Genomic DNA, 26448 nt, shown 5'->3' with positions numbered 1-26448 from the left:
ATCGTATCGTATCGTATCGTATCGTATCGTATCGCATCGCATCGTATCGTATCGTATCGTATCGTATCGTATCGTATCGTATCGTATCGTATATATTATACTCTTTGCTATGCTATCCACGTCATGTTGTTAAACGATCATACAAGCTGTAGTGTATATCAAATCGATGTAAATTCTCTTTACCAAGTTTATTATTATCAACATAAAGCAAGCATGTTATATACGATGGCTCTTTAGTACTAACTAAGTAATGTTTTTTCTTTAATTATTTGCTTGCTTAACTGGAAATTTTATGTAGAGATACAATTTTAAATCAGCTGCTTCTTTCATTAAAACGCAGAAAAAGAGTAGAGAAAAACAATATGAAATCTGATCAATATCGGTCCAGCCTGTTTTATACGATTCAAATACGAGAATAGATGCAATAAATAAAATTAACTGCGACTGCTTGACCGAATATATATTATATATTTCATTCTTTATATTATCTAATACATAATAAGCAATTTTACGCCTTACGCCGCTATAAGATGGTTATCTTCATCGATAATAAACAATGCTTCGTCGTTTACAATTTACAATTTACAATTTAGTCAGTGATTTTGTGAGTTAGTTAATAAAGTTTGTACTATTTGCTCCGAGAACCATTGTAATCCACCTTTTTGTACCAGAGATAAAAATGGAATCGATTAACGATCTCTTACCAATGAAGAAATATAACGTCTCAGAAACAGCAACAACCGTTTTTGCTTTTTATAAAATATCCGAAATTCCCAACTACGAGTGTCTGGAGTTAATGCATTTATCGAATATTGAAAAATGGCAAAAGTGTATAAGATACAAAATAAAATATAAATATAATAGAAAATGTACAAAGCAAAAGACTTACTGGTTATAATTTTTAACTTGCATTTTTTTGTTATTATTCTTCTTTGTTTAGTAAGAGTGTGAAATTTACATAAACATCTACGGTCTAATTATTTCATTATTTCATACGGTCTAATTATTATATGTATATTACGATATACTATATTAAGGAAGAAGATAGAAATATACGTGATACTTTTCGATCTAACAATTGTCAGAACAATTCTACTGTAAAAGTAGAAAGTCAGACAAATAACTTGAATAAAAAATGACACAGCTATAGTGGGAGCGCATTATAATCTTCAAAATACCTAATTTCGAATTATTGTTAAAGATATCAGTACTATATATATATATATATGATATCTTTAACAATATATATTATATTATAATTTATGTATATAATATGTATAGTTGCTATTCTTGTCAAAAGAGTTAGAAATAATAGTTAACCATAATTTTATCCGATTATAGAGAATTGCACAATATATATTATAAATAATAAATACCTATTGTTCAGTCTGCTAGAATTTCCCTAGGGCTAAATTCATGGCTACCCCCACGCATTAATCGAGAACAAAATAATCAACTGAAAAAAAGTGAGGTGTAGAACATAGATTGCAGATGATAGGTACTATTGGGTGTTTTCACGAGACCTTTCCACTTCCGTTTGGTTCGTATTTACATAGCAACGAGAATCAAAAATCACGAGAACGGCTACGTTGAAGCGTTACCAACGCGACCACCGGCCGACAACAATAATTCGTTTCCGTCGCGTTGAAACTGCCAAAATAAACGCTAATCATGCCTTGGCAGGGCTAACTGAAAGAAGCGGTTAAACGTTCCTGGAAACTACAACGAGGGAATCGATCGTAATCGTGACGTAAGAGAACGGGATCGTTGAATTTGCTTTCGCGATAAACATGATCGAACCAACTTGAGAAATCAGAGCTGTCCGAGTATTCAGAATGAGCCAGAATATATACAGGATTCGACCGAATAACATGTTAAGGCGGGCGTGTAATTCCTTGTGTAAAAATAAGGCAAAATATAGAACAACATTTTTTCATTCTCGGCTTAGTTTTCGACAAAATCGAATTTGAAAATTTATTAAGTATACTTGAACATGGTTAATTACAAACTGAACGGGACTAAATACATAATCGACAGGAGGCCGTTCTACATGTGTAAATAAGTAAAAAATGTAGAACAAAATTGTTTCTTTTAAGACTTCATTTTCAAGAATTAGAAGTAGAATTTGGACGTGTCTAGTTAAGAATCAGCCTAGTACACGCGTATGATAAACTTTCAAATTCTTTTTTCTCGGAAACGCAGTGTCTTGTGAAAAAATGTTATTCTACATTTTCGACTTATTTTCACACATAGAATGATCTCCTGGCGATTATTTAGTTCCGTCCATTGCGGAATCAGTCATGTTCAAATATACTCGATAAATTTTCAAACTCGACTTTCTCGAAAACTAAGCCGAAAGTGAAAAAATTGTATTCTATATTCTTTTCTTATTTTTACGTAAGAAATCACGTCGTGCCCGCTTTTACATCTTATTCGGTCGGACCCCATGTATTATTTCGACAGCTTCGTGTGTTGTGGAATCGAGTTTGACTCTTCAAACTCTTGAATATTTAATGTTTCGAGTAATGATGTTCTTTAATATTAAAATTTTCAATCGAATATTGCAACTTTTGAGTATTTGGTTTTTTCAATGGAATTTTTTTAACATCGAAGATTTTGATTTTGTATACTGGGATTTTTTAATATCGAAGTTTTTACTTTCTCATATCTGCTCGAATCACTTTCAATACTCAAATTTTTCGTTAATTAATCTAGTATTTATTGTACCTGCCTACGATTAGGTATTTCAAATTCAAAGAAAAGATCAAGCTCGTTACATTAATTTCATCTTGTCGATCGTTTAAGTTAGTCATACATCATCAAGTCGTTTGATTCATGTTTCACGTACATAAATAATCAGAAACTTAAAGGATTAATGACCATAAGTAGAAATATCAAATTTTCGTAAATGAAGTAACTTTACTTAAAAACAATATTGTATTAAAAAAACATTTAGTCTACGCCAAAATATACTCAAATGTAATTTAAAAAGATTCCATTTTGTAAATTATTACGCTAATACCATAAAAGTGAAACTTTTTAAGCTACTTTAAAAATCAAACAATTATTAGCTCTGATAGCAAATCCGGAAATGTTTCACGGCGAATTCGTTATATCGAATTCGATAAAACGGGCGTGATTTAAAACTGGCAATGAAACATCTACATATGTAAGAAGTATAATGATAATCTTTATCCGACATATTTATGTATTTATATATTTATTTAATTTGTTTTATTTTACGCGGTGCGTTTCACGAAAGGAACGCATTATACCGACAAGCTTCACCGGTACACCGCGCTGGTTGATCGCTCGTTTTATTACTCTGTCCATAATTTATTCCTCAATAACGTCCAATTAACGCTGGAATTAAGTTAAAAAATCACTTTTGCCGGATACTCGAGTTGGGAAAGCACATTGTTTGCCGCGATTATCGCGGACAGATATTGCTTCTATTTATTTCAGATAACGCGATTACGCGAAGCAAATGTTGTTTTACGTCCATAGATGTAGTAAAATTAATTACTGGTCCCTGATATGAACATTGATATTGTTCATCCCCTAATGTCATGATTTGCCATTGTTACGAAATTTATCGCACAGTCCGTTTCAATGTAGAAATTTAACGGTAGTGATACTACGTTCAATTATTAAACATATAAATGACAATTCAAAACAATTGATGTAATATTGCGATATTACACGAGATACTCCCCGTAATCTAGAATATTTGAACTTCATGAACTTAGTAAATTAAATAACACAATGTTTCGAGTAAATGTTCATTGACGTCAAATGAGGAACTTACTAATGTAAACAAAGTTTCAAAAATATCATTTTCTTCATAAAAAACAAAAATCATTCTGTGCTTAGCACTTTTCTAAATAGAACCATATATTTCTCTTGTCATATCTTTATTACTGAAAAGATACAAAATAAACATAGAAGAACAAGATACAAAGGGTACAACTTTTACTCGAAACATATTATTTGTTAAACTATGAGCTCAAACATCTCGGTAACCAACTTGTGACCCATTCTGTATACAAAAGTTATAAGACATTTATTGCAAACATACAATAAGTAGATTTTTCGTGACTTGTATGTACATTTTTGGATTTGTTAAAAATTTTACCAACTGTATAATCATGATAGTCGTATTATGTCGTATATTATAAAAAAATATTTTGTATAACACATAATATGCATATTCAGAAAAAGTATCTTAAATATTCCTCACAAATATTGGATCGTAATGTAATTTGTAACTTGTATCGTTGTGTATAGTAGATAACTTTTATATATGTATATTACAACCTATTACATTTCGTAAACGTAATATCTATACGTACGTAAGTCGTTTGAATTGTCATTTACATGTTTCATTTCAATATAAATGTAACATATATTCAATTTTAATAGAAACATGTAAATAATTTATTCGTGCTTGTCGAAATATCGAAGAATTAAAAAATCAAAACGATTTTCGAACGAAATCATCGTTTTCGTAAACTCAATAGAAACAAATGGATCGTTCGAAAGATTAACCTTTGTCGACTGAAAACGATAAATCGACGATTAAAGAGAATTTGATTCTTTTTGGTCAATGAGAAATTACTGTCGTGGCTAAATACACATGCAAATACGTTACCTCCGGGCATATGTGGTCATATCATTCTCCAAGCTGGTGCTAGCAAAGCAATAACCATCGGTTTCGCACGTGTGATTGGTGTCCGTGCAAATATCGCAATAACACTTCAACAGTCCTGAAAAACGAAAAAAAGAAAGAGATTTTATTGACAATGGTAAACCAGTTGAATGTCATCGAATATCACGTATTCGATGCATATGAAATGTCATTTGTTTGAAGTTTGAATTTGGTGCGCTATTATCACCCATTAAATTTTGTTTTATCGTGATGGTGAATTATCATCCACTATATTAAACGAAAAGAATCACACATAGGTATGATTCATACTCTTCCTTCTACTATGAATCATACATATTCAATGTCAAGAAAATTTATAATAAAGATATCAAACTTTGTTATTCCGACATTAACGCGTAATCAGAATATTTGTCTAATTTAGTTATGTGAATTTAAAGGAGAAAATGGCATGAATATTTCTGCAAATATAAATTTAGTGTTCGGATATTCGGGAAATGTTAAGGATATTTCTTGTTCTACCTAAGCAACCTTGTAATCCATCAATTATTTGGAAGAGATTTGTAAATGAAGAGATTATAAGTCTTTTTGGATTCGAAGATTGATAACTCTTACAAACCTTACAAATGACGAGACAAAATATTTTATATTTTTATATATATATATGATTTAGAAGATAAGAAACTTACAATTAACAACGTACAACTAATGTTATAATGACATTTCGTATGGTAATAATCGGATATGATTATTAATGTGATTACTTGATACTTAAATACATCTTTCGTCACTTTTATTCGTATAATAATAAAACGATTAATAAAAGAAAATAATCTAACGTGATAACGTGATCGAATACGGTATAGGGCAACGTAACTTCGTTATTTTCGGACAGTGCATTATACAAATTTATTTTTTTTAATCTCCCGCATATCACGACATATTTCAATGCTCGCAATTTTTTAAATAGATATTAAAAGCGTAACAATTTTTTTCGCATGTATGATATTCAAATATATTCAAATATATTTTACGATATTCTCTGGCAGAAAACATAAGATTCAAAGGTATTTACGCAACTGTTTAAATTTAAATGAACTCGAATTTAAACTCCTCGTAATAAGTTGGGCAAGCTAAAAAAACGTCGCTTCGAGTGCAACTCGATTTACTAAGAAAAACGATGGAAACATTATCTCCTCGGTAATTTATCACGCGCTTGATGACTGATGACGCACGTCATTTCGGTCGTACCATGTACCTTCTTTTTTCACTCAAACCTGTCTAGCTGTATGTCGAAATATGTACATACATATTGTAGTAACAAATATCAAGACAAGTTCACCATCACTGGGATTTCAAGGTTTCCTTTCCCAAAATTTCATGTATACTTTATGATTAGCATTTAATACATGACATACGATAGTCCAATCACAAAATATTTGATTTCTCTTCGATTAGATACTATCAAAATGGCAGTTGATAGTACATTGTTTTTTTTGATCAATGACACATCATTTTTTCAGGACTATAAGTTATCAATTATTAATAATAAAAACAAACTTTTTCTGATATTTTCCTATACAAGATACAATATATTAAAATTTAAGATTAATTATCAGAGTAGATACAATTGCGTGCACGCAACATGGAGCATGAAACGGTTAATAATCCAAGAGTATGTAACATGTACACGCGAGTACGAATGTTAATACAATGTGTATGATCTTAATGGAATTCAAACAAATTCAGGAAATTTGGAAAAACTTTACTTCGAACAAAATAAAAATATATCTTAACTTCCGCCTTGTAAATATGCAATTGTAATCAATTATTCAATGTTTTTACTATGCCAAAGAATTACTTTTTCTATAAATCGCATAAAGTCAAAAGAAGGTCTTACGATTAAAAATTGTAATTAATTGGAATTTTTTAATTGGAATTTAATATTGTATTAACTATAACGTTATTATTACTAGCGATATTATAGCAGAATATATTATGTGGCAAACAAATACTAACATTATAGTAATATTCGTTCGGTAATTTAAAGCTTTTATTACACAATTTAATATTCGTTTATGAAGAATTTCAATTTTTATCAATTGAATCATATGATAATTTCTAATACATTAACAGAGATAAAAATTCAGAGAACGAAATTCCCCATTTCGTAACATATCCGTCATATCCTAATCTAAGCTACGAGAATAAAAAGAGGAGTCAAAAAGAGGCAATCGAGATATTCAGTCGATTCGCGGAAATATATAATCACGTGTACAATATTTTTCCGTGGATCAACAGAACACACGATTTCGGAGAGGTGGTACGACCTGACGAAACAAGTTTAATTCAAGTCATTAGTGCACGCCCACAGCGAATGGTCTCGCGAACCGAGACCACCTCTTTCGCCGCAGCGGACTCAGATCGTAGAGTCTCACGAAACTCGAGGAAATATATACCACCTGTATGGGATTCACAACGTGCTGAGCCCCATACAGCGTTTTTTGCGCGCCCACGAGATCCGTTATAGACTATGGACCCTTCCTATGGCCAGAGCGATTCGTATGGAACCACCTCTGTAAATTCAAACCTCGTGCGGATCTGTTTTAGTATAGTATGGTCTAGCGAAGAATTTTTAATCCTCTCATCGAGGGACCACGAAAGGTATTTTAGAAAGCGCGCGAAAGAGAGAGAGAAAGAGAGAGAGAGAGAGAAAAGAGAGTCCCAACTCGTTTCTTTGAAGATGTGGGAAAAATGTGGTAATATACGTGGTGGGGTTCAAAATTTTATGTAACTGCTCTTTATTGTTTGCACCTATTTACGGCAGTAATTACATTTATTTTATATATGTTTGACATACATTACAATTAAAAATGAGATTTGGCTTCATTACATTAAACTGATTAAACGGTAAGCGCTATAGAATATTTTATTATAGATATCTTGTTATCCAGAATTATGAATATAAATGAACATTTATTCGAAAAAGATTACAGTTGTAATAGTTTCTTTTATGAAGAAACTTAATTATCTAACGCAAATATCAAAGAAAGAAAATTTGTCATTTACTGGTATATATATGGTTGTACAATATATATATACTCCCGAATAGGTGAGCTATTACAAAAGTAAATTGTACCTTTTTCCTCTCTCTCCCTGTCTTTACAAATTGAAACGAAAGACGTATAAACACATCGCGTCACAAGCGCATGTATAATATAATCATATCCATACATGAACCAAGCGCCAAGGTAAAAGGTATCACAAATATTTTTATGAATATCTCCAAAAACTAAAGAGGACGTCACAGCAGTTACATGTATAGGAAGGCGTTGGTCAAAATGTTAGTCTTCTTTCATACATGATTTACATAATAACTAATCGGAAAAATATCTTTGTTTCTCCGATCCAAGTTTCATCTCCACTAGTTACCGTAGATCAAAGTGTTCGAAAAATCGGAAGCTTTTTTCGCATTTTCTTTTATAAATTAATCTTACTAGCAAACACGTGTACCGTCCGAAAGGACAAGAATACAATACTTCATTTTCGACATTCAACTACTTTCATTTTCGAGAAAATTGATAAAATATCGTCTGGAGGCAGCGTCGACGCAGGAGTAAAGCAGTCAGCCTTATACTTATGCTAGCTCAAATTTTTGTTCTGAGTTGTTCTCAGGTCTACTTGTTCCCTTTATTGTATTATTTTTGTTACAATGTAGAGAAATATCCATTCTATTATAAATACAGCTTTTCATATTATTTCTTAAATTAGATATAATAGCGAAATAATACTTTGGAACAATGTTTAGAGCAAGTAGAACAATCCAGAACAACTTTCAATTTACATGTTCAAAAAATTCCAAAAGGAATGTCAGATCAAAAATTCACTCTTTTCGGATGGTTTCTGAAACTTTTCAAGATAAATTATTATTTATTTGGAACAAAATGATAAATGTACTTGTAAATTATTGTAGGATGTATAAGATATATTTGTAATGAACATCTTTAATCTACTTTTATCCTCTGATGTTATCAGGCAACCATATAGAGTTGATGGATATTGATGAAAACAACAGTTGATATTAATTAATATAAATAATGGAATAGAGCTGTTACAGATGGAGAATATCTTGTCTCCTGTTGCACTTTTCAAATTCCTTGAAGCGCATTCAGGAAACAGAAGCCTTTCTCTTAAACATTTACCTAAATCTAAACAATGAAGAAACAACGGCAGCACTTTATAGATAAAACGCAAGGCGTGTACGATACATCCGGGGGTGCCGTTCCCACAACTCTTGACGTGTTGTGGACGTGTTTCCATATATATACGATAAATTCTCCAAGCCGTACCACGAAAATTTTGAGATTTTTCATGGTATATAAGGAGCTGAATAAATCACACTCCTCGGACAGAACAGAGAGAACGTCATGAAAAGTATCATCGTGCTACTTCGCGTCACGTTTTTAACAGTCAGTATAGTCATATAGCGAGATCGGGCTAAAATCCCCTTCCGATCAATCGTCCGATTTCCCCGTCAGAATTTGCGAATCAGTCTAAATTTAGTTTGATATCACTTTGAAACTGCTCTTAATTTTAAATCTTAAGACATTACCAATGCGTCAAAACCGTGCGACTAAACTTTAAGGTAATACACATTATGCTCGTTTATCCGCGACACATACATACTTGTAACAATGTTTTATTTGCAATAGATATAGTTGTGCTCTCTACAGTTATAACATAATTATTATAACATAATTGAACTTATCTACAAGATACGACATTACTGCTTGAGTCAATTCTTATTAATCTAATTACGAAGCTTTTACTAACATTCCCTGCGATTCTCTGATTTCGCATCAGATTCATTCGCGCGTCTCGATCCAAAAGAGAATCTTTCTAATCCAGTGGCTCCCCGATTCCGCATCGAGTTAAATAGTTTGCTCACGCCGCCTGTCTCAATGATTCGCCAATTTCGCATCGCGTTCGTTCGCGCAATTCCAACTTTCAACCTCTTGCGGCTGACTCGCTGACCTCGCGCCAGGTTCGTCTATATACATACCTGCTGGTGCTAATGCTAACACACCGTAACCGTATTCCCTAAGCCCCAAAATACTCTCGCCGGCCTCTCGCGCTGCCGAACACCCGGCTCGTAACTCGTAACGGAGCAATAATACACATTAAATGAACATTGATTCTGCAAGGACACCCGAGTTAGCTTATAATTAACAATCCTTCGCACTCGGAGTGTCAATTACGATGCTACCAATCTCTGTTTATTTTATATGAACCTTTTAAATATATCGAATTTGCAAAATTATTATGCACGAGTTTTGATTCAAAGATATTTGTATTTTTCTCAAATTCTTACATAATCGATTCATAGGAATATTATAAGTATTAAATTTAGGAATAAATAAGACATTAAAAATATGTCGTATGCATATATATGAAGATGATACGATGACAAAGACTCCAGCAATCAACGGCTATGTTGATTTTTTCAATATGAAATTCATAGAGTAATTTATTTTAGAACGAAATTTATCGATATTTTAGCTTTCGAAAAATAAATCACAAATTTATTAAGTGTTGTAAACAATCAAATGTATACCCAACAATATAAATTATAACAATCGATAATTTTAAAATAATCATAAAAAATGGGAAAAATACATATTTAACCGTGAAATCAAAAAGAAGGTCAATTTTCATAATTTGAAATTAATCTAGTAGATATATTGAGTTTAGAAAGCTGTAAGAATGATATATGGAGTTTACATGAAAGCATATAACAAATGACATTTCCTATTTTTTATACGGAAGCAGTATTAAATACAGTAATTAATACGTTGTCAAACAATTCTGCGTTATCAAAGTTGTCTTTTTATATATTTGGTTTTGCTTGCAAATATATGTTCCTTCGTACTTTTCAAAATTATAAACATATTTTCATACTCGTACTATTAAAATACTGAGTATATTAAAATAGTGCTTGTCTTAATAATTATACTAAATGTACATATATTTGGTTTCCACAAAATTTCATCAACTAATCAACTATTTTTGAAAGATTTACTCTAGACTTCCTCTTTAGACTTAACAGAATGTTTCCGTTTCCAATTGTCGTATTAAAATCCTTCTGTTTAATCCTAAAATGACATTGGAATCAAACAATCAGCAAAAAATGTAGTTATCATGTTTTTCTTCCATAATCTTCATGTAAAATAAATTATACAATTACTCTTTTGAAAAAAATGTAAAAATAATATGCCTTATCATGATCTTCCGTAGGTTTCAATTGTTTCCAGAGTTAGATTATCAGCCAAACGAACGATATCGATTCGAAGATTAAGATGACATTGTTTTACACACGCGACATTGTTCAACGTACTACGTAGAGCAGACTTGAGTAGAGTACAGATCAAACTAAGGCAAACGTTACGGTGAACTTTCCTCACGAACGGGCTTTCGTGGAGAGGAAGACCGATTATACTACGCAAACTCGCCACAACAAGAGCAACTACATATAATCGAGTTGAACGGCAAACTGGTAACAAACCACCAACGAAACGAGAGTTCCGTCTGTACGTGGCGATATTAAACACGAACGTTTAACGCCGTTCTGCATAATTTTGCGTAGCATCCAACACCAACTCTTCGTGCATATGAGACGCTATCACTTCCATTCCACTTTAGGGTGTTATACCTAAGCTTATTTTCTGAGGAATTTCTTGCAAATATATCTGTCTGTTCGACCAGTCGCGGGGAGACGCGATCGCGAGGAAGCGCATCAACGGGAGTCGTAAATTCCCGTTACGATTAGAATAATCGACACCACGAACAGTCCGATCCCCGTATTTCGGTTAGGGCAATAGGGGTGGTTGTTTTTTGTGCGGTTGACAGGTTATACTATATATTTTCAACAACGATTTACACTTTATACGATGTATAACTCTGATATGTATCTAAGATGTGTATCTGAGGTGTATCGCTGAGATGTGTATCGAAGATGTATATCAGAGAGGTGAATGCTCCATAGGTGAGGAAGCAGTCAGGTGTTGACTGTCCGAGTATCGTAGTAACAGGGAAGATGCGTTCACGTAGCATTACTCAAGAAAGCTCGGGGTGGCCTTGTTCATGGGAGTTAGGGAAATATTCGCTTTCTCCGTAATTAGTACGAACGCATAATAAACCTAAGGACTGTTCCAGGGACCATCCATAAACCGACAACACTTACAGCAAAATAATGATTCCTTCAAGATTAATAGGAGTTTGTTATAACTACCAAGACAAAAAGTAAACTAAAAGCCTAGGTTTATGGTGGATCCTTAGGTTTATTGGGGGTCTGAATAGCGGTGCAGACCCTTGGCGGCCAGGCAACTAGAGACGTCGTGCGGACCACTTCACGCGACGTAACAATATCATTAAAATTAATGTACAAAATACAGTGGCAATTCTTATTAGTTATAAAAAATAATTCAGTGCTTAACAGGAAAATACGATAGTAATAATTATACCTTTGGCTGGAGCTAAGATTCTTTTTATTTTTAGCAATTTTATATTTAAAAAAATATTTGTTCTTGATTCCATTAAAATCAAAAGATCGATAATAATGTACTTATTATGTCTTTCTACTGTAATCATTAACTATACAAATCCATTTTGAACTTATTAAATATAGGGTGAGTCAATGACAAAAAAGAAGTATGTATATAGTATGTACTACTATCGTAGTACGTAGTAGTACTACCATAAAATCTAAAACAACTTGTTATCTATTGGTTGGTGTGTTTTATCGAAAAACGTCTTAAATAAATTGTGTTGCATTTTAAGGGACTCATCGGAGGAATGCAATTTTATTTTTTTATATAATTATATTTTCTGACATATCAAGGAGACCTTGAGTTTTTTAAATGGCATTGTATATTTTTTATAACATTGATCGACCCAGCTGGAAATTCTCTACAAGAAGGTATGAACGCATTGAACGACAGACTATTACTTTAATAGATATTTTACCATTAATTTGTCAAATTTAATGTACAAAAGACAAAGACAACGTAAACATAAGAATAGCGCTACGCGTTTCGTGGGTTGTACGATTACGTAAGGATGTTCGGCTACTGATTTTACACAATTGATTAACACCGAAATGAAACGACAATCAAGAATAAAAAAATTGCGTTTTCCACTTATTGCGTTTTTCAGTTATTGACAATTAAGAATATCCCTGCGCACGAGCAAACGTCCTTACACGAACGAAAGATCAGCCTAAGCGTGGAACGATCTTCCGAACGACACATGAGCGGCAGCTTACCTCGTACAAGTTGTAGAAAAAAAGATCGTGGTATTCAGAGACATAAACAACTCCGCGCGACGTTTTGCAAAAATAGAAATGGTAGATTGAACATTAAACCTGCTTACTCGTGGAAATCGATAAGAGCATATCGAAAACTGCCCAAGTAGAGAGGATTAATGTTTCCTCTAATCCGTTGCTTCCGCGAGTGTCTACAGCAAAATCACACACGCAGCGCGATTGCTCCGGCCGTGCATGTCCACAAAAAATACAACAAATTACAATAGATGTTCGATATGTCCTCCGTTCTTTTGCAAACACAGAGCCTGACCCTTCTCTTAAAACTTTGCCGTATTGCATCTTTATGTGTCCCCAGTAATAAAAGTCGAGGGGATTTAAATCTGGGGACTGAACAGGCTAAAGCACAGGTTGTTTACATCTCTGAATACCATGATCCTCTTCTGTACAACTTGTACGAGCTGCCGCTCATATGCCGCTCGAAGTGAGGATTGCTCCTTGCTTAGACTGACCTCCTTTCGTTCGTGTAAGGAGTATTGCTCGTATGCAGGGATACTTTTAATTGTCAATAATTAAAAAATAAAGCCGAAAAACGCAATTTTTTTTATTTTTGATCTTCGTTTTATTTCGGCGTCGAGAATCACCAGTACATCAACAATCATCAGGTACACCACTACCGCACATTCCTAAATAAGTAGCTATGTTCATAACGTATTGTGCTTGGTGCCAAATCGCGGCGGCATCGCGACAATCGCAACTGCGATGTCGCGTCACTTGTCTAGCATCGACCGTAATATGAAAATGCATCTTGTGAAAACTTAGTATCGATCACTTCTGTACGATAACGAAATTTCTGTATCCATCTTTATAATCATGTAAGATAAAAGATAGTGAACATTTTATCATTTGATTTCAGTAAGCTTGGTTTATTAATTTTTTTATTATTTTCATGTTTAAAATTATTAAAACGAAAGACTACTTCTGGTACAAACGCGTACGGCGCGGCGAACGCACATAGGAAATCCCAAGTCACGGCTTTTGTTGTGATCGTAACACTGTAGGGCAACACAAGGCTAGTACAGCGTAATATTTCTTTGCGGCTATTCTTTTCTACCACTTTTCTATCACTTTTCTTAGAACTTTTAATTGTAATTTTAATTCTACCTCTGTGTTATAAGTTGCTCGTATGCTTCTAATCTTTTTTCGTAGCGTTTTCATCATTCTTCACTTTTCGTTAATCCACCTTTAAAATATGTATCTACATATTTTATTTTATAGACATGGACATGGATGCTTTTCGTATTCGTATAAGAACGATACAACGTCGAAACGTCTTTCTTCCCCCATGTTTTCTTAACCTCTATCTAACTACTTCTCCGTTCGCTTCGTAGTTCTTCGTTCGTTTTACTGCACAAGAACGAGCATTGTCGCGATAATACAACACTCCGGTTTTCACCAAGTTCCATGCGTAACATTAACTTAAAATGTCACTAGAAAATAAAGCCTACTTTGATTTCGTAACAGTAACGTTGCGACAGCAAGTCCAATGTCACAACAATGCGACATCTAGTTTTCATGACGACAAAAGTCATAACATTTAGTATCACGACCGTAAAAGTCACGATTTACTGTCACGTGAAAACGCACCTTAAACAACCAGTGTATAGTGTACATATTTATACATACAGTCCAATAAATTCAACTATGCACTTATAGCGCATACGTATATATTAAGACCAGACGGAAAGAAATGTTCATAATATATAAGTCTTGGATGAATAAATACTATGTATATTTAAAATTTTTCTTCATTCTTCCCTTTGGAGTTTAACAATTATTTAGAAAAATTATCCGAGACAATTTTTTCGTTAAAAAATTGCTCAAAAGTTGATTGGAAAAATAAATAACTCGTAGATGAGAGATCGACAGAATAGGAAGAGTGTAACAAATGTTCATATTTTAATAAATAACAACAATTCTTCTTGCTAGTGATAAAACAATTAAATTATAAACAAATTCTGCTTATTTGTTTCAAGTAACAAGACGAATTCTGACACTTGTCTAAACTCTAAAGTCTAAGCTTCTGCGTCTGTGCCTCACTTAATTAACTCGTACAAAACCCATTTGTCCATTTCCCTTACTTTTCCAATTTAAGTTAAATGACGAATAATAGTAGAATGACTTTCATTTATTTCGAACGCTATTTCCCCTGTTGTTTCTCCATTTCTCGTGTCATTATCAATCTTTTAAAATATGACCTATTGTGTATAGATGTCAATGACCTTTCTCCTGATTCATTTTCTATCCAAAAAATTCTGTTTTGAATCTCGCGTACCAACGTTACGAATTACTTCAAATATAATTTTCAATAATCTTTGCAATACTTTCTTCAAATTTCAACTCGTATAAGGAAATCATGCGAACAGGTATTCTGATTATTCATGACCCATGCCAAATTTATTATAAATCTTAACATTGAATGACGTAAAAAATTTCTTTTCTTTTACTTGGTTGATAATTGAGATATTTAGAGATCATACTGATCAATTCCATAAACTGAAAACTTTAAAATCACAAATATTTTTTCATATTTACTTGAAATCTACGTTTGCTTATGTTAAACAAATAATGTAAGTAAGTCAGTTGTAGTTTTTTCAGTTTTAGCAGTAATTACATACCCAGTGTTCTCTTGCACAATAATCTACCAACTAATAACATTAGTAAATTAATAATTTATAGGTTGTAGATTGTAGAATTTTACGTCGAATAAAAGCATCGGATAATTTGTAAAATTTAATTTTGCTCATTATCATTTTTTTTTACTGTTAAACAAGAAAATTTATTAGTGTCTGTTTCTAAATTTCACTAATAATATCACTTTAATATTAATTAATTAATTAATTTAATATCACTTTAATATACTTTAATATTATAAAAAGGATTCAGGTAACACAAAATTGAAAAATTGTCGAAATTTACGAAAAGTGATGTGTCTACTAATTTTCGACGGACTGTACTATTTGAAATATCATTGTACGAGATTTGAAATTTGAATCGAATCGAGATTTCTATATATATACATATATGTATATATAGTAACTGCCAAAGATCTCTCTGACCAAATATAGATTTATTTCAATGCATATATCTAACTTATACATTAATAAAATTCTTCTTCTGTTCTATTGTATTTTATAAAATGCTTTACACTGTACACGTTACATCGCGATAGATTTCTATTTCTCAAAATTCTTTATTTTTATTTCTATCAAAATTTTTTTATCGTAACGATGCGATGCAGTAAAATTGCACTTTGGTTGAAAACTTGTAGCACTATACCATATCTGATAATATGCAAACAAATCATCAAATCAATCAATCGATCAAATATTACTTTGAACTTAAAATAACTAAAACAAAACGTCTAAATACGACTGAAAGCGACATTTATTATGCAGAAAGCTCACAGTAGAGCAAAGAAAAATAGGCGAACAGGAAAACAATGAGAGAGAACGCAGAAGAGGAATATGTTGTAATCTCACCATAAGTTAACATTAACATGGAATACAAGGCAGGTAGCTAGCTAAGACATTGATCGAGCAATTTCTTCACGATATTCTCTATCAATTAAATACTTCCCGGAAATTATCTCTAAAGGAATTGTTAAGTGACCAATAACCCTGTAACGTGACCGTTCACTATGTAATTTATCCGATAGCGCAGATTCGTGATTGGTCGCGTAGCGATCGCGCGATTTGTATTTAGACCTAATTTACTATTCAACAATACGGTTGCGTAGTATGTATTCTCGAGAGACTTTTGCATTATATAGGCATGTGTGTGTGTGTGTGTGCGTGCGTGCGTGTGTGTGTGCGTGCGTGCGTGCGTGTGTGTGTGTGTGTAAAATAATAATAATAATAATAATAATAATAATAATAATAATAATAATAATAATAATATGCAAAACAAACGACTCTTTTACATAGTAATGTGTTACTTGATTGGAATGATGTTCGTATAATAACCAATCAGCTCACTTCTTTCATCATCTTTTTTCTCTTTTCGTACATCCTTCTTTTTATACATACATATTTCTTCATCTACCTTTATACGATTACGTAATTATCGTGGGAAATAATGAAGACTGTTCATACATTCAAACTTATTCCACGTGTACATTATAAGTAGAGGGTGATAAAGATAAATCATGGCGTTTTCTGTTGATCGATGAAGAATATAGTGACGAGTATTGTATATGTACGTAAATAAGGGAATGATCGTAAATTCAACAGATTTTCTATTGTGAAACGTTTTATTCCTATAATATAGAATTTGAAAATAGACATCTTATACCTCGAAGTATTATAAATACAGAAAGGCTTGCAAATAAAGCTACAAATATGAAATATGCTTTAATATAAATCGGGGAATGGTTATTGTATTGTAATTCGCCTCTGACCGTGTTATGAAAAGTTTTAGTTTTATAATATAGGATTTGAGAATGCATTTCTTCTAATTTGAAGTATTATAAATGTAATCATCTTTCAAATTCTTATTATAAGTAATAGTTATAAGATAAATTAAATTTGATATAAGAACTTTTCCAATTTATGTATGTACATATATACCATTACATATACACTACTGCTCAAACATATGTAGGCACTTGTTTATTTTTGGTAAGATATAATCTACAAAATTAAGAATGGAATGGCCCAGAACAATTTTATCTCTTATTCGAGTTATCGAACTGTAAATATAACAAATTTCTGAATAGTTTCGTTGTTTAGAAAGAGTTTTCATGATCCTCAGCTTGTTTAATACTTAGTACATAAGATAAGAGAAGAGTCTTCCGAATCCGTAGCGAGACTGTTATGATTAATTCTAGCAATAATTAACCACTTAATACTTTGAGGAATCGTGTATTTAATTTTAATATAGCATTAGTAATGTTTTAAATGGAAAATTTAAATTTAGTATGATATAACGTAATTTATTGATTCCATAGAAATCTTGTTATCTTTTCGGTATTTACTAATAATAAGTATCTTAAGATCTCCTAATCATTAGTTTCCCATTAATTCATATATTTAGCAACATTCATATACATGTACTATTAATACAAATCGACCAAAGTATCCACATATAATACCCATGAGCAGTATATCCGTTCCTCTTATATCAAAACCATAAATATGCGATTCGATGGATTATAAAAATTCATAAGCGAACGTAAAATAATCAAATAATTCTGGAAATCATGAGCCGAGTTTAAAGTATAACCATAATCTAAAAACAAAAGAAGAGGACATTTAGCTCTGCTTTCCTTTTTTACTGAAATAGTAGAAATTCGCACATTCATACTATCGATCATGTATTGGCATAAGGAGTTCCATATAATATCTTTGATGTTTTATGATTCTAAACAAGTTAATTTTTACACGAAGAAAGTTTATATAGAATCTCAATTTTTTCCTAGTATACAATAGAATGGTTTTTTGAACTTGTTTAGCACGAACGAAAGTCGATAATCGAGTGAATGAAAGTTATTCACAACGGATGGATCTTTGGTGAAAGTTATGTACCAGTACCACTGAATACACAGTAACTTCAATAGCTTCACGTTCCAGATGTTTGATCAGGAAAATTTTTTAATTACTTTGCCTTACGTTAGAGATATTTAGAGCGTTATATTATTTTTCGAATGAATATACTATGAATGAATATTTAATATACTTTTAATATACTTTTTTCGTAAATGAAATTTCATTATATCACGTAACGCAACATAAAGTAATAATAAAAACACTTTATAATTTAACATTAAATAAAAACACTTTAAAGAACGTAACTAATGTAAACAGAGATTAGAAATATAATATTAATGCAACCTATGCAAAATGAAATAGACAATAATAAGAAGGAGAACATTTTACAATAATTTAGTTTTAAAGGATGATTAAAAAGGCATTACAATAAATTATATACTTATAAAACTATATCATAGAATAAAATAAATCTTTATTCATCATATTCTTATCGTATTAATATACTTTTAATAAAAGAGAGTATTCTAAGAAAAAAAATAAATGGGAAAATTTAATGTATAACACAGTGAAGAACCGAAACATGTAAAAAGGGTGATATACAATATTTGTCATAATTCAATCCATTTTGAAATAGAGTGATTCTACGGATGTGGGAATCTTTTGGCAGTGATCTTGTCCACAAACTTTTCCATTTAATTTATGAATTGTAACAAGCTTCAGATATAGCAGAGGACATGCTGGTATTGTTATAAAAGCAGCGAGACAAATGAATAACTATATGTAATTTTATCGGTATTTTTTTTAAAAGCTATCTACAAAAGATTGAGATTTCAATAAAAGCTTCATGTAATCAACTGTATTTAAAATTTTCTATTTGAAAGGACAAACATTTTCTCACGCTTTTCATCGCAAATTAGTTAAAGAATAATTAGTTTTCTCAAGGATTATTTTACATCAATAGTAATTTGTAATCAAGATTATACTAAATTATATCAGATTATAAACTATCAATTTTTATAATTGTCATTTAAATTTAAAAGTGAAAACAAAAATAATCAAGTTTAAAAACAACTAATACGTATTAATTGGAAACAAACTAGCTATCAATCTTAAACATTGTCAGTTAAACTTAAAAACAATAATCACTGAATTTTTAAAACTGTTGAATAACTAAACTCTTTACATGAACAAACTAGTGATCAATCTTGCGTTCTTTATTGTAAATTGAAATAATTAAATTGTACGTTTTACTTTATAATATCTAGGGCTGAATTGTAATATTAGGTTGGCAACTAAATGATTGCGGATTTTGTCATTAGGTGGTAATCACTTAGTTGCCAACATCAGCATGTACCATAAATACAATACAATAGACAAACACTTTTATCAAGCTCCTGCATATTTCTATATACTATTCACTTCTGATATTAAAAAAAAAGTTGAATGAATGACGAGTTTGCAATTTTAGCGACCCAAGGATGGATACTTGCTACAAAACATAAGAGGTGCACAATACTTCATTTTATTAATTTCAACTTACTTCATGTGATATTCATGTGATTTCTTTGTTAATACCTTAGATATCGTTTTCTATTTTAGAAATAATTTGGTGGACCAGGAATTAAGATGAGCAAGAGAGACTTGTGCTAGATGCTTTTTTGTCAACAAAATGAAGTCGATTAAATTAAAATAAATATAAATGATAAATATGACTATTGTATAACATAAATAAATATGTGTAAAAAGTAAAAATTAGTAAATAACTTCAAATTCATTCACTGAGCATGGGTTATAGAGTAAATTTTGTAGTTGTGACATGGCAGGGGTTGAGAATTTCACGTACAAGAGGTCATTTTTGGATATAAATAAATTAATTTGATAGTTCTTCAGAATTTCCCTTATGAAGTTACGGTTATTATTTTCCTCTGTCATGTAAATATACTACTGTAAATATACTGTAAATATATTATTTAACGTTTTCAAGAGTGTTAAACACTGAGATACACAAAAAATTCCTACTTTGTAGAATCAATTAGTATACAATTCATCCTCGCCATCTAGAATGTAGTTTAGTTAAAAATAATATTCAGTCTTTGATATCTCATAAACAGTGAACTATATATATATAATTAAAAGCATTGCTGATAATTTATAAAAAATAGGAAACACGACTATGACTAAAAGAATAATGAAAAATTATATATGTATGTATGTACACATACAATAAGGATCGGGATTCCGCAAGAAAAAGAAAATAAACAAAGAAACTTTGAAAATAATCTAATCACGATATACTAAAGTATACATAGTGAAATATACAATAGGACTGTTTTTGTCGCGTGCCAATCGAAGACTGCCACTTTTTTCCGTTACGTTGACTGTATGATCGCGCGGCACCTAGCCACGATTTAACAACCATCGCGCCAACTCGCACTTCGAAGATACTTTGTCTCATCGCGGTTACTAATTTCTACATACAAATGTCTGTATAAAACATAAGACATATAACTAAGATAAAGAAAACATTAGTAACATATACAATGATGAGAAAAACTAAACACAATTTATAAAATTTTCAATATTACACAACATCACAATATTACAAATTACAACCAATGGAGTGACATAAAAGTCAACATCACGCCATCTTTCGAAGGCTGACAAACCTTTTTTTACAAAGATACTGCAATACTACACAAGGTATATATGTTTATTTCTATACGCTGTTCATGTTGCTTTTGTAATGTGCATATGATTAATATCATTAACTCAATATTATTAATATTAATAATATTTATCCTATTGAGGCTCGCCATTTCGAAATGTACTATTTAATCGAAATAAAATAATTTTTAACGATAATATTTCCCTTAATTAAATCGTCACTTCAAGATTCAAGATCACTTCACAGTCATAGTAAAGTAGGTCGTTGAACTCGTCTTAACATCGACTACAACGGTACAAAGTAAAAAATACATAGTGTCATTTTATATGTAGTATCAATGTCAAGATGACCTTAACTTCTTCCCAAAAAAACATTTTTTTTTTAATTTCTTAGCCGATTTTATCCAAAATTTCTAGTCGATTGAAAGCTGATTAACTTTTACTTGAAACATATGTATCTTCGTCAAATTATCGGAAGTACCTGAAAATCATGGCGGTATGACGTTACATGGTACAACCTGTAGATTCTATTAAAAATTGTACAACGCTTTAATTTTAATCAAAAATAAAATAAAAATAAAACACGTTACGTTGTAATATTCTGTAATATTCTATTATATGCAGTAAATTCAGTAAAATACAATATCAATATATAATTCTGTTAGGTTAAATATAGATTTTATAACACTTTATAATACAATCTTGTTCTATTCCATAAAAACGTAATAAATTCTATATTATATTTTGCAATTATATTACACACAGAAAAACATACATGTATAATTATACTATGTACATATAGTAAAATAAGTAAAGTTGAGTATCTACGTAAAATGTTAGTATACATATTCAATACACACAGATTGTATCAGAAATACAGACACTACAGAACCACCACATAGATATGTATTCACATAGATGCTAGATATTTCACCGTCAGTGTACGTAAATGAAAGTTCTGAATTTAACAAATACATGCATTAGTTTTATCTGAAAAAGTCGGAAAACATATCAGCTTGCAAAACCCCCCAATTTCAAAGTTCAAATGTCGCAATTTTAGTGTCACATTGCAAAATAAAAATTACTATTTATCAAATTGACACAGTGAATTGATACAATTATATACAGTGAATATTATGAAATAAAAATTTCAAAGTCTCAACTGAAAATATTACGCCGATGCGATTCAGATTATTTGCAAAGTTACCGATGAAAATATCGAAACGAAGTATGCTGAAATATATATTCTTCTGTTGTGAGAGGCAGCAATTTCTTCGAGACGAATGTGAGTGGTATCGAAGGAAGGTCAACGAGACACCGAAAGAGGCAAAAACAAAATGAGATTGATCGTAAAGTATCTTAATTAACTATCAACGAAACGTGGCGCTAAAAGGCCGTACTCTGACTATAAGCATGTGTTTATAATAATAATAAATTCATAGCATACGTAGACTGGTAAGTCGAGGTAGCACGACGAAGCGAGCGACGTTGGAAAATCAATCATTTGCATACACATTGCACGCACAATTTACACGAATGATTACGTATCTTCGCGAAGACGATTGGATTTCAAAATCACGAGATACCGCTTATCGACGTCTTCGTTATGAAAATAACTACCATGTAATAAAAGTAATTATTGTAACGCGATTTTGAAACCAAGTTTCCATCTTGGGAAGGTTTCTACATAATAAAAATAGTGAGTATTTTTTCTTGTACGTGTAATTCAAATATTTAACGATTTAACTATAAGAGACGAATTAATTTATTAATTTGTAAAGGCTTTTAGTTTTTTCAATAAATTTTTCATTTAGTTAATACATGTATATTTATCAGTGGATTCCTTAATTTTTTAGTTTGAATTAAATTTAGTTTCAGCTGTCGTTATTTATATTGGACTTCAAGATGAAATATGTTACTGAGAATATGTGAGAACTTATACATATGTAGGCATATAATAATTTAGATCTTTTTTACTGCCTTTTTAAAGAATTATCTACATAAAAAGTATAAAAGATTATATATGATATATGTATTATATTTACACAAATTTGGTTGAAACCAAGTATTCTTTAACTTTGTACTATCAAATAATGTACTATCATATTTTTAGTGTATTGCATTGTCAATTCTGTTTTATGTCTTCCACGATGAAATAGTATTTACATATCATTGCTAACATTCGGGTCCTTCAATAATTCTTTTGCACTTAAATTTCATTCTAATTCACTTTTACAACCTCTAATACATTACATCACAAAATTGAATGCTACAATTCGATAGTTTACATTGTTTAAATTATAACAATAACAAATATTTATAAAATTATTATTTTAACATTTCGAGAAACATTGTTATAATTTGTTTAGTTTCAATACGTCTACATTGCATTTTATCAATATTTTCAACTATATCTTTAATTAAATTATATCGTACTACACATAACATAGTATTATTTCTGTTTATATTCTAATTTGTCATTTAATTAACTAGTTTATCGGTTCGACTATCTCATTTAGATTGAAAAAAATATTTTTTCAAAGACATAAAAATGAAGTAACAATTACAAATAATGAATGTAAAAATCAAGGTACAGTGTGTATCTAATGTAACAAGCAATATTATTTATAGAATGACTGTGAATATTATTCAGATTTTCTTTATGCTTTTACGTAAACATATATAGAATACATTATACCTGAGGCCTGAATGAAATAGGTTAGTGATAATTTTATAACAAAACACTGCTTTATAGTGGCAAAAAAGGAGTTACCACATAAATTGTGCGTGAAACAGGGAGTTTATATTCATACAGTTTGCGCCGATGAAACATATACCCTTCCGCATACTCGACGAGCCTCGGTACAACAAGATTAATTCGGCCCTTCTGTATTCGCGCATGATGCCGCGTTGCTTACGGCTTACGCAACGTTACGTAGTCCGGAAAGTAAAAAAAAAAAAGGAAAAGAGGGGAAGAGCAGGAAGAACGGTCGGGCAGAAGTCGGAAAGAAGAGAAGAATGAGAAACAGGTAGAAACGGATGCACGAATGAAATGAGGGAGGAAGAGATCGACTCGAGAAAGGATCATACAATATATATACTACGTATGTACAATGACTAGAAAAAGTATCGGAACATGCCCTTATATTCAAGTGAAGCCTTTTTTTATCAAGTTCTACAGTTTTTCATTAAATGTTTATTCATCAAAAAGTTGTCAAATGACAAACTCCACTTTTTGCCAGTTTCACCATTTCATTGTCCAATTTCATGATTAACGTTCAATTCTCGAGAAACAAATGTCTTATTTCAACAAATTCATTTATTGAATATGGTATAAGCTATAAACAATAGTAAATTTTAAAAATACTGTCTTTAACATCATCATCATTTTTCTGTATATTTAAATCTGCAGAATGATTTATATGATAGGAAAATGAATATATCTGGACCTAAGTAATTAGTATGTATATGCTGTAGTAGTTTTTGTAACCACTGTAAAAGAAAGAAGCAACGAGAAATAGAAAGACAGAACGAATGAGAGAGAAACTAAGCTGACGGGCAATGGAAGCATTACATACCGTCCACAATGCATGACGTGTGGAATAAACAGAGGAGCGCCAGAGCGAGAAAGCTCGCTATGCCGCCGTCGCACGCGCCTCTCATCTTCCCTCGAGTTTTCCTTGTGATCGTTGGTAGTGGAGGTGGTGGTGGTTGTGGTTGTGGTGGTGATGATGGTGATGGTGATGGTGATGGTGATAGTGATAGCGATAGCGATAGTGATAGTGACAGTGATAGTGATAGTGATGGTGGCGGTCGTCGTCGTCGTCGTCGTCGTCGTCGTCGTCGTCGTCGTCGTCGTCGTCGTCGTCGTCGTCGTTGTTGTCCTCGTCGTTGTTCTCGTCGTCCACGGCCTCGCTATCCTCTCGCGAAAAAACAAATTTTCGCGAAAGCAGCCGCAGCTCAATGGCGACGACAGCAAACGGCGACACGAGGATCGCGGTCGACGTAGCCACGGCGGTATCTTGATACCCAGAATATCATCTTCTTGTCGACGTGGGGCTAAGACCAAGTTCCCCGTCGACGGAACACTTGTCACCGTTGATCGCCTCTCGCTCTCATACGAGCACACACGCGTACACAAACTGAATGCACAGTGGTTCTTCGTTACTCGGCTCTCGTGTTATTTTTCCTTCGTTCTTCCTCACGTCTCACTCTCATCTCGTAACTCGTGGTGTTCGCGCTAACAAGGTCCCTCCTTTTTTTTTCTTAACCTCTCCCACTCTCTCTCTCTCTTGTGTTTTTCGTTCACCGCGCCGATGATCGAACACCAACTCCACGCACTTTACACTGCGAACAATCGACAATAAAACGAAAGGTTACTTTTTTTTCGTAATGTGTTCAAGCGCTTCACGCCAAGAACCTCGTTGCCTCTCATCGTCTACATCGCGCAAGGCAAGCCGCCATTTTCCTACTGTACTGATAGGCCCGGCCTATTATCCCTGTTGGCCAACAGAGAGAGAGAAGCTTGCACCGACAAAGAAAAAACCAACAACGAACGTAATGATTCACTGACAATTCGATGAATGGTTCGATCTCGCGCGAATCACGCGACACCAACTCTTTGACATCATCGTTCGGCTTGTAAACGTAACCTCCAGACAACTGTCACGCGGACCACTTACGAATTTTCACGGCGAGACTGAGACACACAACGACTCGTGCTGTTGCTACTGCTTACTGCTGCCGCTACTGCTGCTGCCTCTGCTTCTGCAACCAGTAGTTCGTTCAGCGGCGCCATCGCTCTTCCAAATCAGGGCCGTAAATATCAAATCGACATCACCGCGAATTTCAAGGATTTTTGTTAATTACTCTTATCACTTCATTCAGAATTTCATATATCGACTACGGAATTAACTTGATGATAAATTATCAATTTGCAAAAAATCGACAAGCTTAATGATATCATTCCTTCAACGATATTCTAGTTATTATATTTATACTCTATAATTTTACGTAGCAATAACACTTTGAAACCTATATATTTCTTACATAAAAATTGAATATATATAATATATATGATACCAGTAATAATCTTTGCATTAAAGAAAAATTTTTCTTATTTTTTCCAAATTAAATTTTTCTTTTAATTGTCCTTCATTTTAAGGAGCAGAACGCTGAAACATTTATTTGAAAATAGTGTACAGTATTTCACTTAAGGAATTTTAATGGAATATATATATATATATATATAT

At 32.0% G+C, this 26448-nt stretch overlaps 1 protein-coding gene across 7 annotated transcripts in view; it reads right to left on the bottom strand.

The window, feature by feature from the left end:
* Positions 1-26170, bottom strand: part of LOC122568529 (TGF-beta receptor type-1) — a 70000-nt gene extending 43830 nt beyond the window's left edge. For 2 of the 7 annotated variants that reach the window (XM_043728363.1, XM_043728365.1), the window contains exons 1-2: positions 24775-26168; positions 4652-4766 (exon numbers count right to left, since the gene is read on the bottom strand). In XM_043728363.1, coding sequence (XP_043584298.1) covers positions 4652-4766; positions 24775-24859 — 200 coding nt within the window. In that variant the 5' untranslated portion in view covers positions 24860-26168. Of the gene's footprint in view, positions 1-4651; positions 4767-24774 lie in introns of all 7 variants that reach the window. The other 5 variants (XM_043728364.1, XM_043728367.1, XM_043728369.1 and 2 more) reach the window with 5 other exon arrangements.
* Between the last annotated feature and the right edge of the window lie 278 nt (positions 26171-26448).

This window comes from Bombus pyrosoma, linkage group LG6 (genome assembly GCF_014825855.1).
Source record: "Bombus pyrosoma isolate SC7728 linkage group LG6, ASM1482585v1, whole genome shotgun sequence".
Lineage (NCBI taxonomy): Eukaryota > Metazoa > Arthropoda > Insecta > Hymenoptera > Apidae > Bombus > Bombus pyrosoma.
This window is presented reverse-complemented; position numbering and strand designations above follow the sequence as displayed.